The sequence below is a fragment of the Vigna unguiculata genome, chromosome 5 (assembly GCF_004118075.2).
Source record: "Vigna unguiculata cultivar IT97K-499-35 chromosome 5, ASM411807v1, whole genome shotgun sequence".
Taxonomy (NCBI): Eukaryota; Viridiplantae; Streptophyta; class Magnoliopsida; order Fabales; family Fabaceae; genus Vigna; species Vigna unguiculata.
The window spans coordinates 37,999,281-38,020,538 of NC_040283.1; the positions used below are offsets into that span (position 1 = coordinate 37,999,281).

At 34.2% G+C, this 21,258-nt stretch overlaps 1 protein-coding gene across 1 annotated transcript; it reads right to left on the reverse strand.

Moving 5' to 3' along the window:
• Window positions 1-406: 406 nt before the first annotated feature.
• Window positions 407-2,940, reverse strand: LOC114183263. Its single transcript, XM_028070205.1, has 3 exons — window positions 2,692-2,940; window positions 1,320-1,525; window positions 407-980 (listed from the first exon to the last, which is right to left on the reverse strand). Exons 1-3 carry the CDS (start codon window positions 2,779-2,781, stop codon window positions 716-718), a joined length of 561 nt encoding a protein of 186 aa, XP_027926006.1. The 5' UTR covers window positions 2,782-2,940; the 3' UTR covers window positions 407-715.
• Between the last annotated feature and the right edge of the window lie 18,318 nt (window positions 2,941-21,258).

A 21,258-nucleotide genomic window follows, 5' to 3' on the forward strand; every position in this document is an offset into this window, starting at 1 on the left:
TCTTGACAAGTTAAGGTTAAGGGTATAGTGAAAAGGATAATGAATACACAAAAGATGAATTATAATTATAAATCTCAAATCCCAGTTTTTCTTAAACAACCTGTATCCATGCATGATAATATCTCTGTTCAATTGTTCAAAGGCTTAAGTAAATATATACTCTAGAAAGTAATTAAAACCCAACGATGTGGAACTAAAACCATTTGAAATACTTTTGAAGACTAGTACTTAAAATGACAATTTCTAACAGGGGAATGATAGCACTTGTTATAAACAGAAACTTGCAGGCTCCGTGAATGTGAATGTAAATGTACAAGTTCTCTGAACCACCAAAAGTGTGAAAATCATCCCATCATAAACCACCAAAAATATTAAGGAAATTGATTCTGCAATGAAGTTACTAACATTTGAATGAAAGGACTAACATTTATTAGTATGCAGAAACAATATAAATCAAGAAATTATTTCTCTTGTTGATATGTATACATGACAAAAACTCCAAAAGTGTAAAGAGGCAATGAATGAATCACCCATAACATACCACAGTATGTAACAACAAAAAATTACTAAGATTACAACTTATACATTCATTCTAGTAAAGTAGCTAAACTGTAAATACAACAAATGCAACAAAATCCAGAAAATGTGCTGCAGAATCCAGACTCCAGGTATAGTCACACCTAAATTTAGGCTCTAAAGTTCTTAACTAACAACCTCATTTGTAGGTTCCCATACCTACACCAGTCTCGCCGCCACCATAAGGTTGGAACCTTTCCCTGGCACTTGAGTAGTTCACATAGTAGAATTCGGAAACAATGGCAGTGAAGAAAACAAAAGCAGCACCAGCAGCAAACACTCCCTTCCTAACTGTTTCGCAAGATAGCTCTTGGTTCCCAAAGACGTTGCGTCTGTACTTGGTGTGATAGGCATTTTCCACTGATCCAGCTAACAAGCATATCTCAGCTATTATGAAAAACACCCTGAAGCACACAGTTGCCAAACAAATGTAATCAGTGGTCGGCTTGAAAATGCGTTTGATATATCAAAAAATATTTTGATGCGTTTGATATATCAAAAAATATTTAATGTAATTGAGTTAAAAGGACAATATCTATTCATTTCTAAAATTTAAAGACCAAAATGTATCAAAATTTCAGATAGGGACGAATTCCAATTTTGCATCAAAGTTCAGGACCTTAAAACATATTCAACCTTTAATTGAATTTGCAGGATATAAAACTGTCTTAACACAGTATATTTTGTTAAGATTTGAAATCTATAATTCACCGTTGTTAGTTCTTTGAGGAAAGATGATGTACCAGCAGATTATGAAAAGGACAATTGCACAAGCCCTTGAGCCTCCTGGGCTTAGAGGCTTCCCACAACAAAAGCATCGGCTTGCCACCATTATCAGGACTTGACTAACCAAGAGGAACAAAAATGCTCCGACCCCATAGCCAGTAGCTATATCAGAGTTATAGACACAGTGGTTATAATTCCCATCGCTGTCCTCCACAATCTTAGCCTGCCAATTAAAACAAAGATAAATGTTTTGTTAAGTAGGAGATAGAAAGGTAAAAACTCAAAAGATTGCATCTTAAGCATAAAAACATCACTTATAAGTCATTGGGAGTGAAGTGGGCTAGTAGTGAGTGGTTCAGATAATTTACAAGAGATCATAGGTTCATATAAGACCATATATCTCCTCACTACTAAAGGGATTGACTTTACATTTTCACAATCAGTTGGTGAAAATTTTGAAAACTAAATAAGTCTTTGGTTTTGTATAACTAAATATTCTTCGCTTGAACCACGAGTTACACCAACCAGAGTTGAAAAAAGAAAACTCTTGAATGCTTAGTTCTGCGGGAAACACCTGTGTTATCTATCTAAGTAGTCATTAATTCATAACCCATCATAAGAATATTCAAGTATAGTTCAAAGCTATTGCAGAACATATGGCACCTTTAACGAAAAACAGATTCACAATTTTTTTGAATGGAATTTCAGTGACACAACTCCAACGAACTCTTTGCCTAAATTTGATACATGTTAAGGTTATAAGAAATAAAAAGAAGAGATCTGAGGCTTCACATCACACAACATTTTCTCTTGCATACAGTCACGACAGTATAATGTATATACAGATCTGGATCTCTAATCACAAACATGGCCAGAGAAATCACAAAACCTATCACATCAATGAAGAACTTCACCCAAGAGAGAAAAAGTTCAAGATTTGGCATGTCATGGAATGCCAACAGCAAGAACTACAGATAGTTTTTCTGCAAAATTTATTCATAGCACATTCACAACTAGTTTGAAAAGAAAGATCACACTTTTAACAGTAAACAGATCTGGGTAAGCCCAAATCAGAAAAGAAAAACTGGAAACTTAAAAATAGAAGTAAGCTTCTTTGAAACCTTAATGCCAACTGTGATAAACCCAATATCAAATTCCCAAACTTTAGTTCACACAAAGAAATATACAAGATTCATGCTTTGCCCACATTTTCTCGCTTCATACACAATCAAGAAAGACAAAAAAAAAAAAAAAATCTTTCAAGTTCATTCATTAATTGATCACTGTATTCTTCTCAATCCCACAAATAAAAAGCATCTCTGAACTCACACCCATATATTTACTTCGGATTTGGAGAAAACAAGAGGGAATTAAAATGTAGAAACTCACCGTGCTTCTTCTCTGCTCAGCAGCCACGGCCAATCCAAAAGCAATCAAGTCAAAAACGAAGACAGTGATGAGTAAGAGCTTGGAAGCCATGGATGTAAGTAGAGAATGTTGCTGAAGAACAGAACAATGTTGAATTTGCTCCTTCTCTCTCTGTGTGCTGTGTTTTGTGTTCTGTTGCCTCTTCACTGCTCGAGAACTATAAAGCAAGGTGGATTCCTTCACAGTGCAAGTTACGCAGCAAAAATGACCAAAAAATTATTAAATAAGCAAAGATACTTCAAAATTAAAAAATGGTGTGGAAAATAATAATCTAGAAATAGAAAAGGACGTTGCATCAGTTGACTAATATATGAAAATAGGTATTTTACCTGCTAATACAAAGATTACTTACCAAATCATGGGGTTGCTTAAGAAAGATTATGAACTTTTTTTTTTCTCTTGAAAAAATGGAGATTTAAATTTAATTTAGTTTGGACAAAATAACCCCATTGCTTATGTATACTTACAATCAAAATGTGGTATATAATAAAAAAAGTTATGATGTAAAATAGAATACTGTGGAATATAAAGAATTTAATGTGTCTATATTATAAATTTGTTGAATGGATTAAAAATATAATTATTTTTATATTATTATATACTCATAAATTGTTATGCATGATATAATTACTTCTTTTGTAACAATTTCGTTAAAATGTATTTTAATGAAAATTTTAATTAGTTCAATGCATAAAAAAGTCAGAATGATAGTATAAGAAAAGTAAAATTTTTATAATTCAATGTATAAAACTTTTAATTAATCCAAGTTTCTAAATTATACTTTAATCACATATTAATATAAGGTGGTTTTTTCTATAGTAGCGAGTATAAAATTAAATATACATTGCTACTATCATTTTTTATTTCTTGATGATCCCATTCTAAGAAATAAACTTTTTTAATTTATAGTTTTTCTATATAGAATAAATTTGCAAGATTTAATTCAATGTTGTTGTTATAATTGCTAATTTTTTTTTTATAACATGTTATAAATGTTAAATTGAGATTGAATATTAAAGTGTAAAAAATAAGGTGGGAATGTGGGTATTGGCACCCTTTAATCAGAGGGTTGGTGGAGGTCGGTGAGAAACCGACGGTGGTTGAAGAATTGAAGAAGGGATAGAATGGTAATTTAGCAGACATAAGAGTGATGGAGTAGTTGTCGGTGAGGGCATAATCGGAAGAAAATTACGTAACAGTGAAGGAAGAATTTAAACTGTGTAATGGGAGGACCGTTTATCAGAATAGATGATTCTATTCCAACACACACAAAAAGTTAATAAGCTTTTTCTTTTATAAGAAATAAAAAAGAAAATATCCTGTTCCTTCCCTGAGCAGAAGAATCTGAACACCACTGGGTTTGTTTAAGAAAATAATTAAGAAAAACTCTATGAATAAGAACATTATTTATAAGATCAAAACATATTCAACAAAATTAGTGATGATTTCAGTCGTTATTTTTAATTAATAGTTATTATTGCAGTTGTTTTCTCGAAGTACATTCTTCTTTGTCCGTATCATAAGAGTGTCACTCACATTTAATTTCGACAATTTAGTGATGGAAAAAAAGTATTTGTACTATCATGTGAAATATGAAACCTAGAGAAGAAAATAGATTGATATAATTCACAATAATATAAGATGAAATAGTGAAAAAGTCTAGACATAATGTAGGTGTAGTCAAAAGGTTTCCATTGCAGAGTTTGATATTCCTAATCTCATTAATAATCATGCTCATATTTAACTTTATGTTAGTTTAGAATTTTTATTTAGTCTCCAATCAAACTGAAACTACTTAGATCATATTTGAGCTGGTTAGAATTAACTAATAACATTTACTAAAATAATAAAAACGAAAAAAAAATAATAAAGAACAAATCGATATTATATTATTATATTTATTAACGTGGTCATAAGTGTAACACTCTAAAGATAAAATTATCAATTATACTATAAATTTAGACTTAGACTTGTATAAATCTTATAATAATATATAATACAACCTACAGTGCATAAAATATATATATATATATATATATATATATATATATATATATATATAAAATTTAATTTAAATTAAAAAGTATATACATATATCATTTTTCATACATTCTCCTAGATTTTGAAATGAATTAGAGTTATTTTAGTACAATAAAATGGTAAAATGATAAAAATAGATCTTGTAGATCAATATGATATACTTAAATTAGATTTTGTTGGCTCAAACAAGCTTGAAGCAAAGAATTGATAAAGTCAAATGGTAATGTCAAGTGTATGAAGATCATATGTGTTTGATGAAGATTAGTGATGATCCACTTGAAGATTAAGTTTTTAGTGCGTTAAATATGAAAATAATATGTTAAATGTAATGTTTTAGTGTTATATAATGTTGGTAGGCTATATGACATAAGTTAGATGTCTCGTTAGCCTTAGTGTGTCTCTTTTAATATGTTAAAAATGGTTTTTAACAGGTTAAAAGAGTTACAATATATAGTTTCTGGTATGAATGCATTCAATTAGTTTTTCTGGTATGAATGCATTCAATTAGTTTTTCTAGTATAAATGCATTCAATTAGTTGAATTATTTTTTAATCGACTGATTTCACTTAAGTTAAGTGAAATCAACTGACTATACGAAAAATTCAATCGACTGATTTCACTTAAACCAAACTATATATGTTGTGCTTTTGAGAGTAGAGTTATGTTTTTGAGTTTTTGAGCGCGAAATCTTGTCATTCTTCTCTGGAAAACTCTCTCTCTCTACAATACACAACTGTAACTCGTTGTTTGAAGATCTTGGAGGCATTTTGGCTTGTGAGTAGCCTGAAGAACATATGTATGGTTGGCTAGGAAGAGCCACCATCAAGTTTGGATGTTCTTGTGCCTTTGGTTGGTTGTCTGATGTGATTTCAGGTCTGTAAGTGTGATTCTTGCAAGATAGTTGTCTAGATTAGTCAAAAATCTTGTATGGTTCTTTGTTCAAAAGTCTAATCTTGGTGTTTGATTTGTAAAACTTTTGAATATAGTGGAAACTAGGCTAAGGTTGTCTTGGAATACTGGATGTAGCTATGTGATTGAGTGAACCAGTATAAAAACAATTTTGCAATTCTCTTTCCCTCTTCTCACTCTCTTTGAATGACTTTAAAATCTCAAGAAAATAAAGTAATCCATTCTTTGTTGTGTGTTAATGCGTTCTTGTAATATGAGATTGTACAAGAGTTAGATATATTGATTGTAACAAGTCTTGTATGTAAAAGATTTTTGTTTGAGTTAAATATGCGAATTCTGTATTCTACATAAATTTCCAGTATTTTTTAGCCGATTGATTTATCTTTTTAATTGACTGTTTTATAGCTCAAGAACAAATTAGTCTGTTATTTTTATTTTTCAACCCATTGAAAGTGTACTGGTTTGTTGCTTTTACATCCTAAATTTCTAGTCTAATTGATTCAATTGAAAAGAGTTTAAGCTTTTGAAAAAGTTTTAATTAGCCAATTCAACACCCCCCCCTTCTTGGCTTAAATCACCATTCCAAAACTAACAATTGGTATTAGAGCAAGGTTCTTGAAAGATATTTAAGTTTGATCAAAAATATTTTGAAATAGCTGAAAATAAACTCCTTTTTGCTGAAGTTGCCTCTATTCATAGACCACCTATGTTTTATGGCCTAAACTATCAGTTTTGGAAAATAAGGATGCAATTTTTCATTGAATCTATAGACAAAGGGATTTGGGATGCAATAGTTAATGGACCATATACTCCTAAATGTCTTGTTGAAAATAAGGAGGTGGACAAGCCTTGGACTGAATGGACGGATGAAGAAAGAAGAAGAGCTCAATATGATTGCAATGCCAAGAATATCATCACTTCATCTTTGAGTATGGATGAATTTTTTAGGGTCTCCCAATATAAAAGTGTAAAGGAAATGTGGGATGTCCTAGAAGTCACACACAAGGGGACGAATGAAGTGAAGAGAGCAAGGAAACATGCCTTGATTCAAGAGTATGAGCTTTTCAAGATGCAAAAAGGAGAGTCCATAGTTGAATTTCAAAAGAGGTTCACTCACATATTCAACCATCTCATGGGTCTACGCAAAGAATTTGACAAAGAGGAGCTAAACATCAAAGTGCTAAAGTGTCTTGATAGAAATTGGCAACCAAAGGTGATTGCCATATCTGAATCCAAGGATTTGTCCATCATCACCACAACTGTACTGTTTGGCAAGCTAAGAAAGGATGAGATTGAAATGCAAAGGCTAAGTAAGCTTGAGTCAAGTGAGAAAAAGTTAAAAACCATACCTTTAAAAGCTAGCTCCAAGAAGAGTGATGAAACCGAGGAAGAGGTTGCTGAATCAAGTGCTAATGAGAACTTGAATCTACTAGTCAAGAGGTTTGGAAAGTATCTCAAGAGGAAAGGCAACAAAGGTAATTAAAGGAGGTACATTTCTAAACAAAATGATTCAAGTAATACTTCTAAATTCTCATGTTATAATTATGGAAAGCAAGGACATATCAAGATTGAATGTCCTGATGTTAACAAAGAGAAGAAAAAGGTTGGTGACAAGAAAAGGAGAAAAAGACCAAGGAAAGACGTGCCTACATAGCTTGGGAGGACAATGATGATTCAACAAGCACTTCATCTCAAGAAGGACGTGAGGAAGCAAATCTATGCCTCATGGCCGAATATGAATCATCCTCATCATGCCAAGTGAGTTCCTTGCCATCTAAAGATAAAAATGACTATTACCAATTGTTGCATGACTTTGAAGAATTTCATAGTGAGACTAACAAAATTGTTGTCATGAACAATCAGCTAAAATAATTAAATAGTTGGCTAGAAAACAGAGTTAGCCAACTAGAATCAGAAACAATTGACTTAAAAATTGATTTCAAACATTTAGAAATGATTTACAGTAATTCGGTCGATTGTTCCAAAAAACAGTTGGCTATAAAACCTTGCGAAAACTACACTACTTTGAAAAATCAAGTGAAATATCTATTGAAAACTTGTGCAAAGTTCACAAGAGGAAAATCAAACCTGGAAGTTGTTCTTGGCTCTTAAAATTGTGTTTTTGGAAAGACTGAACATGGTTATACACCTATCCATGAAAAGAAAGTCAAGAAGTTCTCTAGTTTCTTTTCCAAGAGTGAGCCAAATGCTATGTCATTCATTTCTTGCAACTATTGTATGAAGAAAGGTCATGTTCTTAGAAATTGCTATGCTAGAAAATTTGATGTACCTAAGGAATTTATGAAATGGATCTCAAAAGGATCTAGAAAGGCATAACCATGTTGGACCCAAACTATCAAAGGGTACCATGTAATGCTATGTTGTTTTGCAGGTCATAAAACAGGAAAAGAAAGACCTATGGTACTTAGATAGTGGCTACTCGAGACATATGACTGGTGATAAGTCTAAGTTTGCAAAGTTGGAACCAAAAGGAAGAAGGCTTTATGACTTATGGTGACAATAACAAAGGAAGGATACTTGGAAGTGGAGTCATAAGTGTTGGAGCCTCATTCAACATCCACAACGTGCTTATAGTTGAAGGGCTAAAGCACAATTTAATAAGTATAAGTCAATTGTGTGACAAAGGTATTAAAGTTGTGTTTCAACCAAATCATTGGCTTATATATGATGCATGTGGAAGTATTGTGTTGGTAGGAAAAAAAGTCAACAATATATACTTGTTTAATATGCATCATGCATCATTTAACATTCATTGTTTACTTACAAAAAGAGGATGATACTTGGTTATGGCATATGAGGCTTTGTCACATACATATGCACCATTTGAATCGGCTAAATAGAAAACAGTTGGTTGAAGGGTTACCAAAACTTAAATTTGAGAAGGATAAGATATGTGAAGCATTCCAAAGGGGAAAGCAAACCAAGGTTTCCTTTAAACCCAAAAATTGTATTTCAACTGAAAGACCCTTAAAATTGCTTCACATGGATCTATTTGGTCTTTCTAGAACTATGAGTCTTGGTGAAAACTATTATGCATTGGTTATTGTTGATGATTTCTCTAGATTTATATGTGTAACATCACGACCAGATATTACGAATTTAAATAATAAAATAAGAAATTACTACATCAGCTTCATCTATTAAAACCTCATTTCCGAAAAACACGGGAAATTTAAAACTTTATTTCAATTAAAAGTATCTCAAATACATTATAAACTCATTTATAAAACAAATCCATGTTCATAACCAAGATTACATTCCGTAAAATCCATAATAGAAACAGTTCTATCAAAATCTCCCAGCTAGCCCCTGTTTTGTCTCTATGCCTCACCAGATCCACCTGCAATATCATATGCTCACGTTCACGTGTACCGCGTATACGATCATCGCCAAACACAAGCAGATAAGGTAAGCTAATGGAATGAACATATATACAACATATTTATATATATAACAGAATTACACAAAAGGAATTCCATCCTTTGATTTCATATCACATGGCCACAACCATGCTAACCGTGTTCTACGTCTTCTAGTGAGTACCTTAAGATGTCTTGCTGCCATACCTATCGGTCATAACCAATAAAACACGTGCGGAAAACCATGTTATGGATCACACACCATAGCGCCAGGTGGAGTTCCCAAATACGAAGATGGTTTGTAACGTCCCAAGACTACCAAACTCGTCAGCTAATTACTGAGGAGGTCAATCTATCCGGACCCATCCGTACTGGCCACAACCAGCACATTCACACCGGCAACACTCGCCAAACCGAGCTCAACTCAAGATTTCCTCATGTTCATCCGCCATCCCGAGCTCAACTCGAGGGATGTCATTCTGAGTCACAACTCAAGGAATGCCACGTGCTTAACCCCTATCCCGAGCTCAACTCAAGGGATACGTTCCAAGCCACAACTCAAGGAACACCAGCAAACCGACCTTTAAGGTATCCTAAAAGCCTTATAGATCACACACATCATATCAAGCATAACACTGTTGCTTCACGGTATCGCCTGGCATAACACTCTCGGGCGCCAGGCACATCACACCCCTAGATCGCTTGGCGGGGTACACGTACCGTCAGGCACAAACGCGCCTTTGATGCCCATGCATGCAGTTATCGCCTGACGCGACACTCCTTACCGCCAAGCGCCACTAGTTTTGAAACTACCGCTTGGCGGCTGCAAACCTTCCATCAAGCGATACATCAATACAACGAGTTGTACTGGTTATCCCCCTATAGCATGATTTTTTCCAAGTTCGTGTAAGCGCTACAACAGAATTTCCACCTCTATTCCCATAACAATTCCTTGTACCCATGTGCTACTTTCATATACATGTAAGGGTATCCCCAACTCCAACCATGTTATTTCAGCCATTTGCTACAAAGTTACCCCTTCCAAGGGCTCTAAACAGTTAGGTAACACCCATGTGTACCCCACCTCAAACCAATACATATATATATATATATATATATATATATATATATATATATATATATATATATATATATATGTTTATGGTCCTGACAACACTTTAATATTTACATTACCTATGATAGCTTCCTGTAGTACCCCTTAACGTTCCATAAACTCTTTTATACGCACATATGATCAATTTGCTTATAAGATAAATTGTGAAAACAACAACCGTGCATAACATATATCTCTCGCTAATGACCTCTAAATAAAATTTCCACCGTTAAAGGTGAATAACTACATGTTATGGACCACCTGTCAAAATTTCACCTAAATCGAACGGTTAACGAACTGCGAAATCCAGTTTTACGAAAACTACGCAAACTAGAAAAAAATGGTGGCGCCTAGCGTCCAACAATCAGGAACCTTGCGCCTGGCGGTACAAAGCCAACGTCGGGTGGTTCCTATTTCACGAAAATACGAAAAACAACATTTTTCGTGAATCAGAGCACCCCTCACATCTCTGGTATGGCGCCTGGCGATAACCAATGTGTCGCTAGGCGATTCTTGCTGTTCCAGGAACCCCAACATTCTTCTCTGCACCTGCGAACCTCAACCCATTCACAACAACTCTGAAATCAACAAATTTATGACTCTATAAGATACGATTCCATCTTTTAGGATTACAATTCATCTCTAACACTTCCCATACCCGAATACATTCACATTTTTCATTTAGATTAGTGTCGTTTTCGAAATCCCTAATTCATCAACCCTAAGATAACCTTCATGCAATTTTCATCTCAATTAAACCCCAATTCCACGAATTTCCAATGAAATACGATGTCTAATCATTCATAAAGATTAGAACACGATTTCTTCCTGATCAGAAACCTCCAAGAACACAAAAAACATCCAAATCGAATGAATTCGACTCGTGTCGCATGGCCATCCCAAAAAACTGGGATGGCCAGCTTAAGTTGTGGCTTAGGATGACATCTCTTGAGTTATGGCTCAGGATGACGGATAAACACGAGGAACTCTTGAATTGTGGCTTGGGTTGGCGAGTGTTGCTGGTGTGAGTGTGCGCGTTGTGGCGTGTACGAATGGGTCAAAGGAAGAATTTCCTTTGGTGTGTTTGTATGTATGTATATATATATATATATATATATATATATATATGTTTTATATATGTGATGTATTAATTGTAACCTCACCCTATCTGCTTGTGTTTGGCGATGATCGTGTACGCGGTACACAGGAGCAGATGATGTTGTAGGTGGATCTAGTAAGGCATAGAGCCGGAGTGGGGCTAGATGAGAGAAAAATTTTCTTAGAGTTTTGATGTTTTATGATTTTGAAATAATTTTGTAAACTCTTATTACTAGACTATGACATTTGTAATGAAGTTTATGATTATGGTTTTAAAGTTTATTCTATGATGAATGAAAGTTTTAAATTTTTCCTGCATTTTGAGAAATTATATTTCAATAAATGAAATTATTTATTATTTCTTTATTTTATTATTTGAATCCATAATATCCGGTCGGGATGTTACATATGCTTGCATGTGTAATTTTAAACTTTCTCAAATGGATGTGAAAAGTGCATTCTTGAATGGTTTCTTAAATGAAGTGTATGTATCATAACTCATTGGTTTTGAAGATCACCTCTATCCTAATCATGTTTTCAAATTGAAAAAGGCTTTATATGGTTTGAAACAAGCACCACGATAGTGGTATGAGAGGTTAAGCAACTTTCTTTTATCTAAAGGATATGCTAGATGTGCGGTTGATAAAACACTTTTCATTAGAAAACATGCAAGTGATGTAATACTTGTTCAAGTATATGTAGATGATATAATCTTTGGATCAAATAATAACTTTGTGTGAAGAGTTTATTGTAGCTATGCAGGGAGAATTTGAGATGTCTATGATAGGTAAGCTAACCTACTTCCTAGGACTACAAGTGAAGCAACTCAAGCATGAAACATTGTTAAGCCAGTCAAAATACTATTTTAACGTACTGAAAAAGTTCAAAATAGAGGATTGCAAAGAAGCTAACAATCCAATTGCTACAAACTACCTTATAGATGTAGATGAAGTTGGACAACAAGTTGATTCAACCAAATATAGAGGGTTAATTGGTTCTTTGTTATATCTAACCGCTAGAAGGCCGAATATCCAATTTGGGGTTTGCTTGTGTGTAAGGTTTTAATCCAATCCAAAGGAATCGTACTTCAAAGCTGCAAAAAGGATTCTCAAGTATCTGAAAGGGACAACTAATGTATGATTATGGTGTCCTAATGAATCTAACATTGTTCTTAGTGGTTTTCAGATTTTGGCTATGTAGGGTGCAAATTGGATAGGAAAAACACAAGTGGTACATGCCATCTACTTGGATCAAATTTAATCTTATGGAATAACAAAAAGCAAGCATGTGTAGCACTATCTACAACTGAGGTTGAGTACATAGCAGTTGAACATGCATGTGCTCAAAGCATATGGTTGAAGCATCAACTTATGGATTATAGTGTAAAGCTAGAGAATGTACCTCTTTATTGTGATAATACAAGTGCAATCAACGTAAATAAGAATTCAATTCAACATTCTAAAACTAAACACATTGAAATCAAACATCACTTCATAAGAAATCATATTTAAAAAGCTGATATCGAAATAAAGTTTGTGAAAATTGAAAACCAATTTGCGGATTAATTTATCTTGAAGAAATTATAATTAACACATCAAAAACATCATAAAAAAATATTCAACTATCCTTATTTAAAAACTAGATAATATTAATATTGTATAAACATAATTAAAAACCACATATAAAAAAGATAACAGCTTAAGAAGAGCTTGACGACTTAGTTAGTGATAAAAAAAAACACTTGGTCAAGAGTAGAAGGTTAAAAAGGAAATGTATAACCGTGGAAATGATTAAAAAGTATGGGGATAGGGGCACTCCATTAAAAAACTAAGTGAAAATAATATATAAATAGACTTGTACATGCTAAAACTCTCCTCTCCTTACCTAAAAATTTGCTATCTTTTTCGCCTTAATCTTCAGCTCTCCTTCCCTCCCAGTAAGCTCTCTCTTTTTCTCTGTTTCCTTTCTTCTTCTTTTTTCATTTAAATTCACTCAAGCTGCCTTTATATAGTATATTTTTGTAATCACTGTATTTGGTTTAGAATGTACTAATTTTTAGTTTTTACCGTGTTGGTTTCGTCAGTTAGAGATTGGTTTTTTTGGATTTTTATATTGCACTACAGTGAAAACATAACATGGCATTAAATGTTAGCTTATCCATATTATCCTTTACGAAAATGATATTTGAACATAAGAATCGAACTCAATTTTGACATGGGTGACGTGGCACCCTTTTTTTAATTTTTTTAACGTTTTTTAAATCAAAGAGAAGCCATGGTCACGTGCGCGTTGGTTATTCTTTTTGCCAAAAGTAAAGCAGACGTGGAGAGAGAAAGTGTCCCAAAATTTGTAGAGTGATCGTGAGACAGGGAGGGAGAAAGTCGGAGGAAGTGGGGGGGGGACAGTTTCTAGAAGTCGGAGGAGAGGCCAAAACACCGTGAGAAAGTCGGCGAAAAGGCGGCGACAACGTGAGCAACTCGAAGGAAAGGCGGAGACAGGGTGATGAAGTGTGTGGAAAGGTGAAGGCAGCGTGAGGAAGTCGGCGGAACGGCAGAGAGAGACTGAGATAGTCGGAGGAAGTCGAGACAGAGAAGTTGCGGTGTTACAGAAGCGAGGCTGGAGGCGGTGACCGTGAGAGGACACACCTGCGACAGCGACGATAGCGGAGGGGATCGTATGCAGTGGAAGCGAGTTGACGGCAACGACAACCAACCTACCGGAAGTCGTTCCGCAACACTGTTTTAGTGTAAGGTTCGTGTTTTAGAACGTTACCAATCGAAAAGGTTTAATCTTTGGAGAAAAAACGTTTAATTTTTTTTCAAGTTTGGTGCAACATTGTTTGACAGAGTCGTTGGTATATTCTGGTTTGCATTGTGGTGTCGTTTTGTAGTCTTAATTTTGTAGTGGCATGTTGTGGTGTTTGACAATGTTGTGCGTTTGGAGAACACCAAAATTTTTCATAGCAGCACATTTGGGGGTTTTTTAATATTGTGGTGACCGAATGTTACTGAGTTATGGTTGGATATGGAAAATAGGAATTTTTTATGTTTCAGGGGCTGGGCTTTGGTGTTTGATATTGTTGTTTTTGTTTGTTGTTTTTGGAATTTTTTTTGGTTTCTGTAATTATTTGATACTATGTCTTTCAAGGATGGTGGGTAAAGGACAATCTGATGTGACATACATATACTATGTGGTGGTAAAGGGATGTTTTTGTCGCCAAACTAATATGACTGTTCTGTTATGCATAGATAGTTCATTTTGGAAATGCACCTCCCATATTTTATCTTTAGTACCACATAGGTTTTGCCGCACATGAGATGCACAAATATAATATGACTGAAGTCTTGTTGTTTGTGAATGACATGTGTGTAAAAGGATGGTGATTTCATATTGTAATGGTTACTCCATTTAATGAAATATTATTTCCTTCAACGTTTATGGTATTATTTATTCCAATTACATGAGTAATTAATTAGCTTAATTTCATTTCTTTAAGCAATAAATTAATTGTTGTCTGTTACCATTCTGATTACCTTAACGGATACAAATTAAGTGGCCAATATTAACGTTCCTGCGACGCACTAAATGACGACGTCCAAGACACCCTTGTGGGGGAACCCAATGTTCAACTACCACCGCCTAATATTAAATTTACATTCACCATTCAAACCTAGTGCTGCGTCACCTACCAATCCGCCTCCTTCTTCCACCTGTCCTCAACCACCATAATTTAATGCTTTTAATGTGACGTTTTGTGGCATACCACCTTCTGTCATCTCTCAAATAGGCCAACAAAGAACGCAAACATCACGTCCAACCCAATATTATGGAATCGACTGGTTCGTGCAGTATTGGCGATATTACTGTTCGTTATGCATCTCCTACTGCAACCAAAGTGCTGTGGACCTTCACCACGATTAACATACATGACCAGGTCTGTGGTACCCTTTATTTTCACACTGTGTTTACATACATTTCCATTATTTGACATATAACCTTTCTGAATTTCAATGTAGTTGTTTTCTCATGTTGATCGACATTTTGCTGCGGCATTTGAAAATGAACTGACCCACCAATGGACTTTGCTTGATAGCTTTGAAAATCGGTTTGTAGTTTCCTATAACATGGATAAAATGAATCCAAAATTAACGCATGGGTGGAAAGCCCTGGAAAACACATACACCACACAGATATGGGACTCATACGTCCAATTTCGTTATGTTGGCAACTCTACCTTCGAAATAACGGTTTTTATTGGCCAATGCACACCAAAGAATATGAAGGCATTCTTAGACACAGCAGCGGTGGACCCTGGTACATCCCTATTTGCGGTCACATTGACTCAATGTCAGGCAAATGCAAGTCACCTGGTAATTATTGTTCTTATTTTCTCAATCATATTCAAAACTATTAATATCCATGGATTGAAAATACAATGGGTAACCTTATTATTGATTATCTGAGCAGGACTTGAATGTTGATTTTGCTGAGGTCATCAAGAGCCTTGGCATGGACGTGATATATCTAGTTGGACGTCGAAGAGGAGTTGAATGCAAACTGCTTGTGTCGCAAAAAGACGAAACAACAAAGATTGGACAAGGATGGAGGAAGTTTTGTGCTCAAAATAGGTTGAAGGAGGGAGACAGATTGGTGTTTGAGGTCGACCACGTCCAAAAACAACCTGTAGTTGAGGTTTACATTAATGGGTGCTACTGTGATGTTGCAAAGTCCATAGATTTAGTTTGATGTTATTACATCCAGACAGATGTGTGTTCAAGTCTTGTGTGTTTTTATGTTATCGTTAAAAAAATATTAATGAATTGTGTCATTATGATACTTTTTGGTAACTTCGGACTCCGGCCTCATTTTTTTTATCAACATCTGTTTCATGTTTGGAAAATCAATTGATCTTTAAACTTGCAATTGTGTTAAAAAGTGGGGAGTAAAGCTTTCCCAAATGGGGAGTGGTGGTATATATTCTGGTTCAGCGTGCCAGGTTTAACAACCATCTAAATTTTCTGAATTTTATGAGGCAATTAAATATTTTATTTTTAATTATGACCAATCAAAATTTACAATAACAGTTTTAATATCATTTTAATTTTGGAAGGAAATCAATTGATCTTTAAACTTCCAATTGCGTAAAAAAGTGGGGAGTAAAGTTTTCCCAAATGGGGAGTGGTGGTATATATTCTGGTTCAGCGTGCCAGGTTTAACAACCATCTAAATTTTCTCTATTTTATGAGGCAATTAAATAATTTATTTTTAATTATGACCAATCAAAATTTACAATAGCAGTTTTAATATCATTTTAATTTTGGAAGGAAATCAATTGATCTTTAAACTTGCAATTGCGTTAAAAAGTGGGGAGTAAAGCTTTCCCAAATGGGGAGTGGTGGTATATATTCTGGTTCAGTGTGCCAGGTTTAACAACCATCTAAATTTTCTCAATTTTATGAGGCAATTAAATATTTTATTTTTAATTATGACCAATCAAAATTTACAATAGTAGTTTTAATATCATTTTAATTTTGGAAGGAAATCAATTGATCTTTAAACTTGCAATTGCGTTAAAAAGTGGGGAGTGACAGTATTTTAAATAGGGAGTCTTGTTACATATTCCGGTTCACAGTCCCAGGTTTAATAATAATCAATAATTTCTGAATTTTGTTAACCAACTAAATATTTTATTTTTAATTATGAACAATTTAAATTTACAATAAAAGTTTTAATATCATTTTAATTTTGGAAGGAAATTAAATGTTCTTTAAACTTTCAATTGCTTTACAAAATGGGGAGTAAAACTATACTACAAAGGGAGTGGTGTTATATATTCTGGTTCACAGTAACAGCTTTTAGTAACCATCTTAAATTTCTGAATTATGTTAACCAATTAATTTTTAATTTAATTATGACCAACCCAAAATACGAAAAACAGTTATAAGAACCACTTTTATTTTATGTACGAAATAAATTGTTCTATGAAGTATCAATTACGTTATCAAGTAGGGAGTACAAGTGCTCAAATTGGGGAGTGAAGTGATATGAAGTGGGGTGTTCTGTTATATAATTTGGTTCAACCAGGCTGTAAACAAAAAAATATTACTGATGCACAAAATAAATGCAAAAGATCTATAAACCTGCAACATACATTTTGAAACACAAATACACATAACAGAATCACGGACATACTTTGTCCTGTAAAATCAATCCAAAACAAACATTGTTAAATAACTCTAAATCAAATACCAATGGTGTTTTCAAATTAACAAAATTAACCAATTTGCAGTGATTTCAACTTGTTCTTTCCATAAACAGAATATGGTGTCTTTGTGGCAACACTCTTGAACCGCATCCTAGGTCGGGCCTTCATACGGTCATACATATTGCTTTGTTGTGCACCATCATCTTTTTCATCAGTCATTACGGATGCACGTGGATCAATGAAGACATCATCACCAACTTCATCTCGGACCTCATCCTTCGGTTGTTGATCCTTCCAATTTGCAACCAACTCATCCAATGCGGACATAGATTGTTCCAAATCAGCTATCTCTGCTTCATGATGTTCTACCAAACTCTCTAGCTCTTCCTTGTCCTTCAAATCTTGGGTTTTGAATTCAGTGCCGAAATGTTCAAATGCTTCTCTTACAATAGCATGATCTAGTTCTTCCTTTGACACCGCCACATCAACAATAGCCTACACAACAAAACACATGTCTGACTTCAATAAAACGTTACAGATTTCAAACATAACTAATGTAGTTAAACACGTCCAAACCATGTCGTGATCAAACGCAGTCTTCATGACCTTGTCACCCACGCTCATATTCATCCAATACAACAATCGTGGGAACAAGTTCATCTTACAATTGAACATTGATTGGCAAACAACCAAATGATCAAATGACCATAACTGAAAACAAAAATCATTAATAAAATCAATTTATGGAAAATAAAATCCATATGTAAACAACACTACAAAAAATAAATGAATTTACCTCAAGCAAATACGCACATCCAACCACATAAAACTCAAATCGACTTGGTTCGTTCTGCAACGCCAACAAAGCACTACACAAGCTAAACACCAAATACTCATACACTAATGTACCCCAATTATATTTCCCAATATTTTCCATGTCATCAACAACTTTAAAAATAACGGAGAAAACACAACTCTTTTTACTTGCAAGCAAGAACTCTGAAATTCCTAACACAACATATAGCTTGCAAAATAATTCAACATCACCAACATCATATCAAATTTCATCAAAAAGTCATATATGAACTTAACATCAACTCTTTGACGCCCAAAAGTATTCCACGTCTCACTCTCCACAACTTCCTCATTTAAATCAATTTTTTCACCGACCACCCTCAATCCTAACCCTAAACAAACGTCTAATAAACTAAACTCAACCACTTCACCACCAACATCAAAACCACCCCTTCTTTCAACCCATTTACTACATAAGTGAGATAAAACGTTTCTACTTATCTTCAATGATTGCTTTAACATCGCAAACCACCAAAACGGGGTGCTTGCAATATACTCCTTTTGTGCCACAGTTAACTTTTCGTTCAAAGCACCAATGAACTTCGCTTTACAACAATGACGAAAATACATATCTGTAAAAAATCATAATGTTAGGACTTTCACAAATATTATATACATCAAATGAACAATTATTTGACCACCTCAATCAATTATTTCAACACCCCAAACTCCCCTGTTTTGTACACTGATAAAATCAAAAGCAGCAATACACCCAAATGGAAATTTCTCAATACTCAACCAAATCCACAATACATGATTGGGAAACCCTACAGATAAGTAAAACGGAATTGAAATCACACACTTTGTGCCAGATAAGCGGTTATTAAAAAATCAACCATTAACAAATACATTACGGCCAGAAAAAGGTTTCTACTCACCGTCCTCCTTTCTACCCACCGTGCTCGTTCTTCTCTGCCGGAAATGTTCGATTTCGGGAAGCCCTACTACGCCGTCGATGAGTTCTGCTCACACACCTGTTCTCCGGCAACGCCTTCCTCTGCCTCTACTCCGACTTTCTATCTCACGCGAACTCCGATCTCCGATCGCCTTTCTCTCTCCCTCTCTAACAAAAACTACCAAATTTTGCATTTTCTGTGACTTTCTCTCTCCATGGCTGTTTATTCGCACAGAACCAACGTGCACGTGACCATGGCTTCTCTTTGATTTAAAAAACGTTAAAAAAAATAAAAAAAGGGTGCCACGTCACCCATGTCAAAATTGAGTTCGATTCTTATGTTCAAATATCATTTTCGTATCCTTTATTACCCACCGGTGGTGTAGGCACGTGAAGGAAAAAAGAATTGTGCTGCAAATTCAGAAAGGCTGGTACAGGCATGAGAGAGATAAAAAAAGAAGTTTGGTGCAGATTCTTATATATATTATATTTCATAATTATATAATTGAAAGAGAGAATTTTGGTACAGGTTTTTTCTTTACTATTTGTTGTAAAAGGAAAAATTATATAATTAAATAAATCAATAATAATTATTTCTTGCAGAATAATATTTCTTGAAAAAAATAAAAATAAGTTAATCATAACCATTTCTAAATAATATTTTTTTCCAAAAAAAATGATATTATCATAATTTGTTTTTAGGTGTCACAGTCACCACAACAGTGTGGCATTCTTTTCCTCTAGGCGATTTGAGAACACTTATATTAAGGCACTTATGAAATTAGTGAAACCAACCATTTTTTATGCAAATGTTGGTGATCCTAACCTTCACATATGGAGAAAAGGAAACACCTTAAAGCACCGGGGTTTGGATATTATACTCGTTAGGTTGGGTTTGTGTTCCATAATTATTTTTAACGCTGACTTTCATTGTAAGGTTCCATGAATGAAGTTGTCGCATTGTTGCAAAGTAGAGAATGTTGATGTCGCTGTTGCACAGTAAAGAAGGTAAGATCTTAGAAAATGACATTTTAAAATTAATAATAATTTAAAAATAGTGAGATTCCATTATTTTAATATTAAAATGTTTTAATATAAATAAAATTATTATAAACGAGTTTTATTATTTTAAAACACACCATCTCTCTAAAAATCATTTTTCTAGAGTTCTTTGAATTCTTTTTAAGAATTTTGTCTCTCTGGTCATCTGATTGAAGAATCAAGACCGTAGGATTGATTCTCTCGGCGAGCTCTTCAAGTTCGACCGATCAATTTTTCTATTCGTGTAAGTTGAATTTCAACTATTTTCTCTAACTAGGTTTTCAATCCTGCATGCGTCTCCTTTTTCAGATCGCATGAGTTTTTTTAGTTTCCCTCTTGAATCCTTGATGACAAGTGATCATAGGGATATGATCTGATCGTTTTTCTGATAATTGTGTGTGTAGATAGAGTCCTCTGAAGTTTAGGAGGGGTTATGGTGTTATAGAGCAGTTTGAGCAAATATCATCAAGTAAGGGAAGCTAACTTTAAGTTTGTGTTTAACTGAGTAATCTCTAATTTGTGAAATTCTCCTTGGATTGTTGGTGTTCTGAATTGATAGGATTTTGATTGATTGTTTTTGAATTTAAAATTGAGGTGTGATTCTTGATTTCTATGTTGTTGTTTGAATTGGTAGTAATTGGAAATTTGAGGATCTAAGTCATTGATCAAATTGGTATCAACTCTATGATTTTAGAGACTATTTTAAAGCAATATCTAAAGGAGAAGTACCAATTTGAGCTATGAAACATGCCTAGATTGCCAAAAACTACAAAATTGATGTTGTTGATATCTGATACAACGCTAAGCCTCAAGTGGTAGCGCTAAGCACTAGTTTTTGCGAATCAATTGGCGCTAAGTGTTGTCCAGGTGACGCTAAGCATTGGTTTTTGCCTATTGATCAACATTGGGCGCCATTTTTTGACGCTGAGTGCTACCTAGTTTTTCAACATTGTATCCTCTTGGTAAAATGAAGATTCCCGCTTCGTTAACC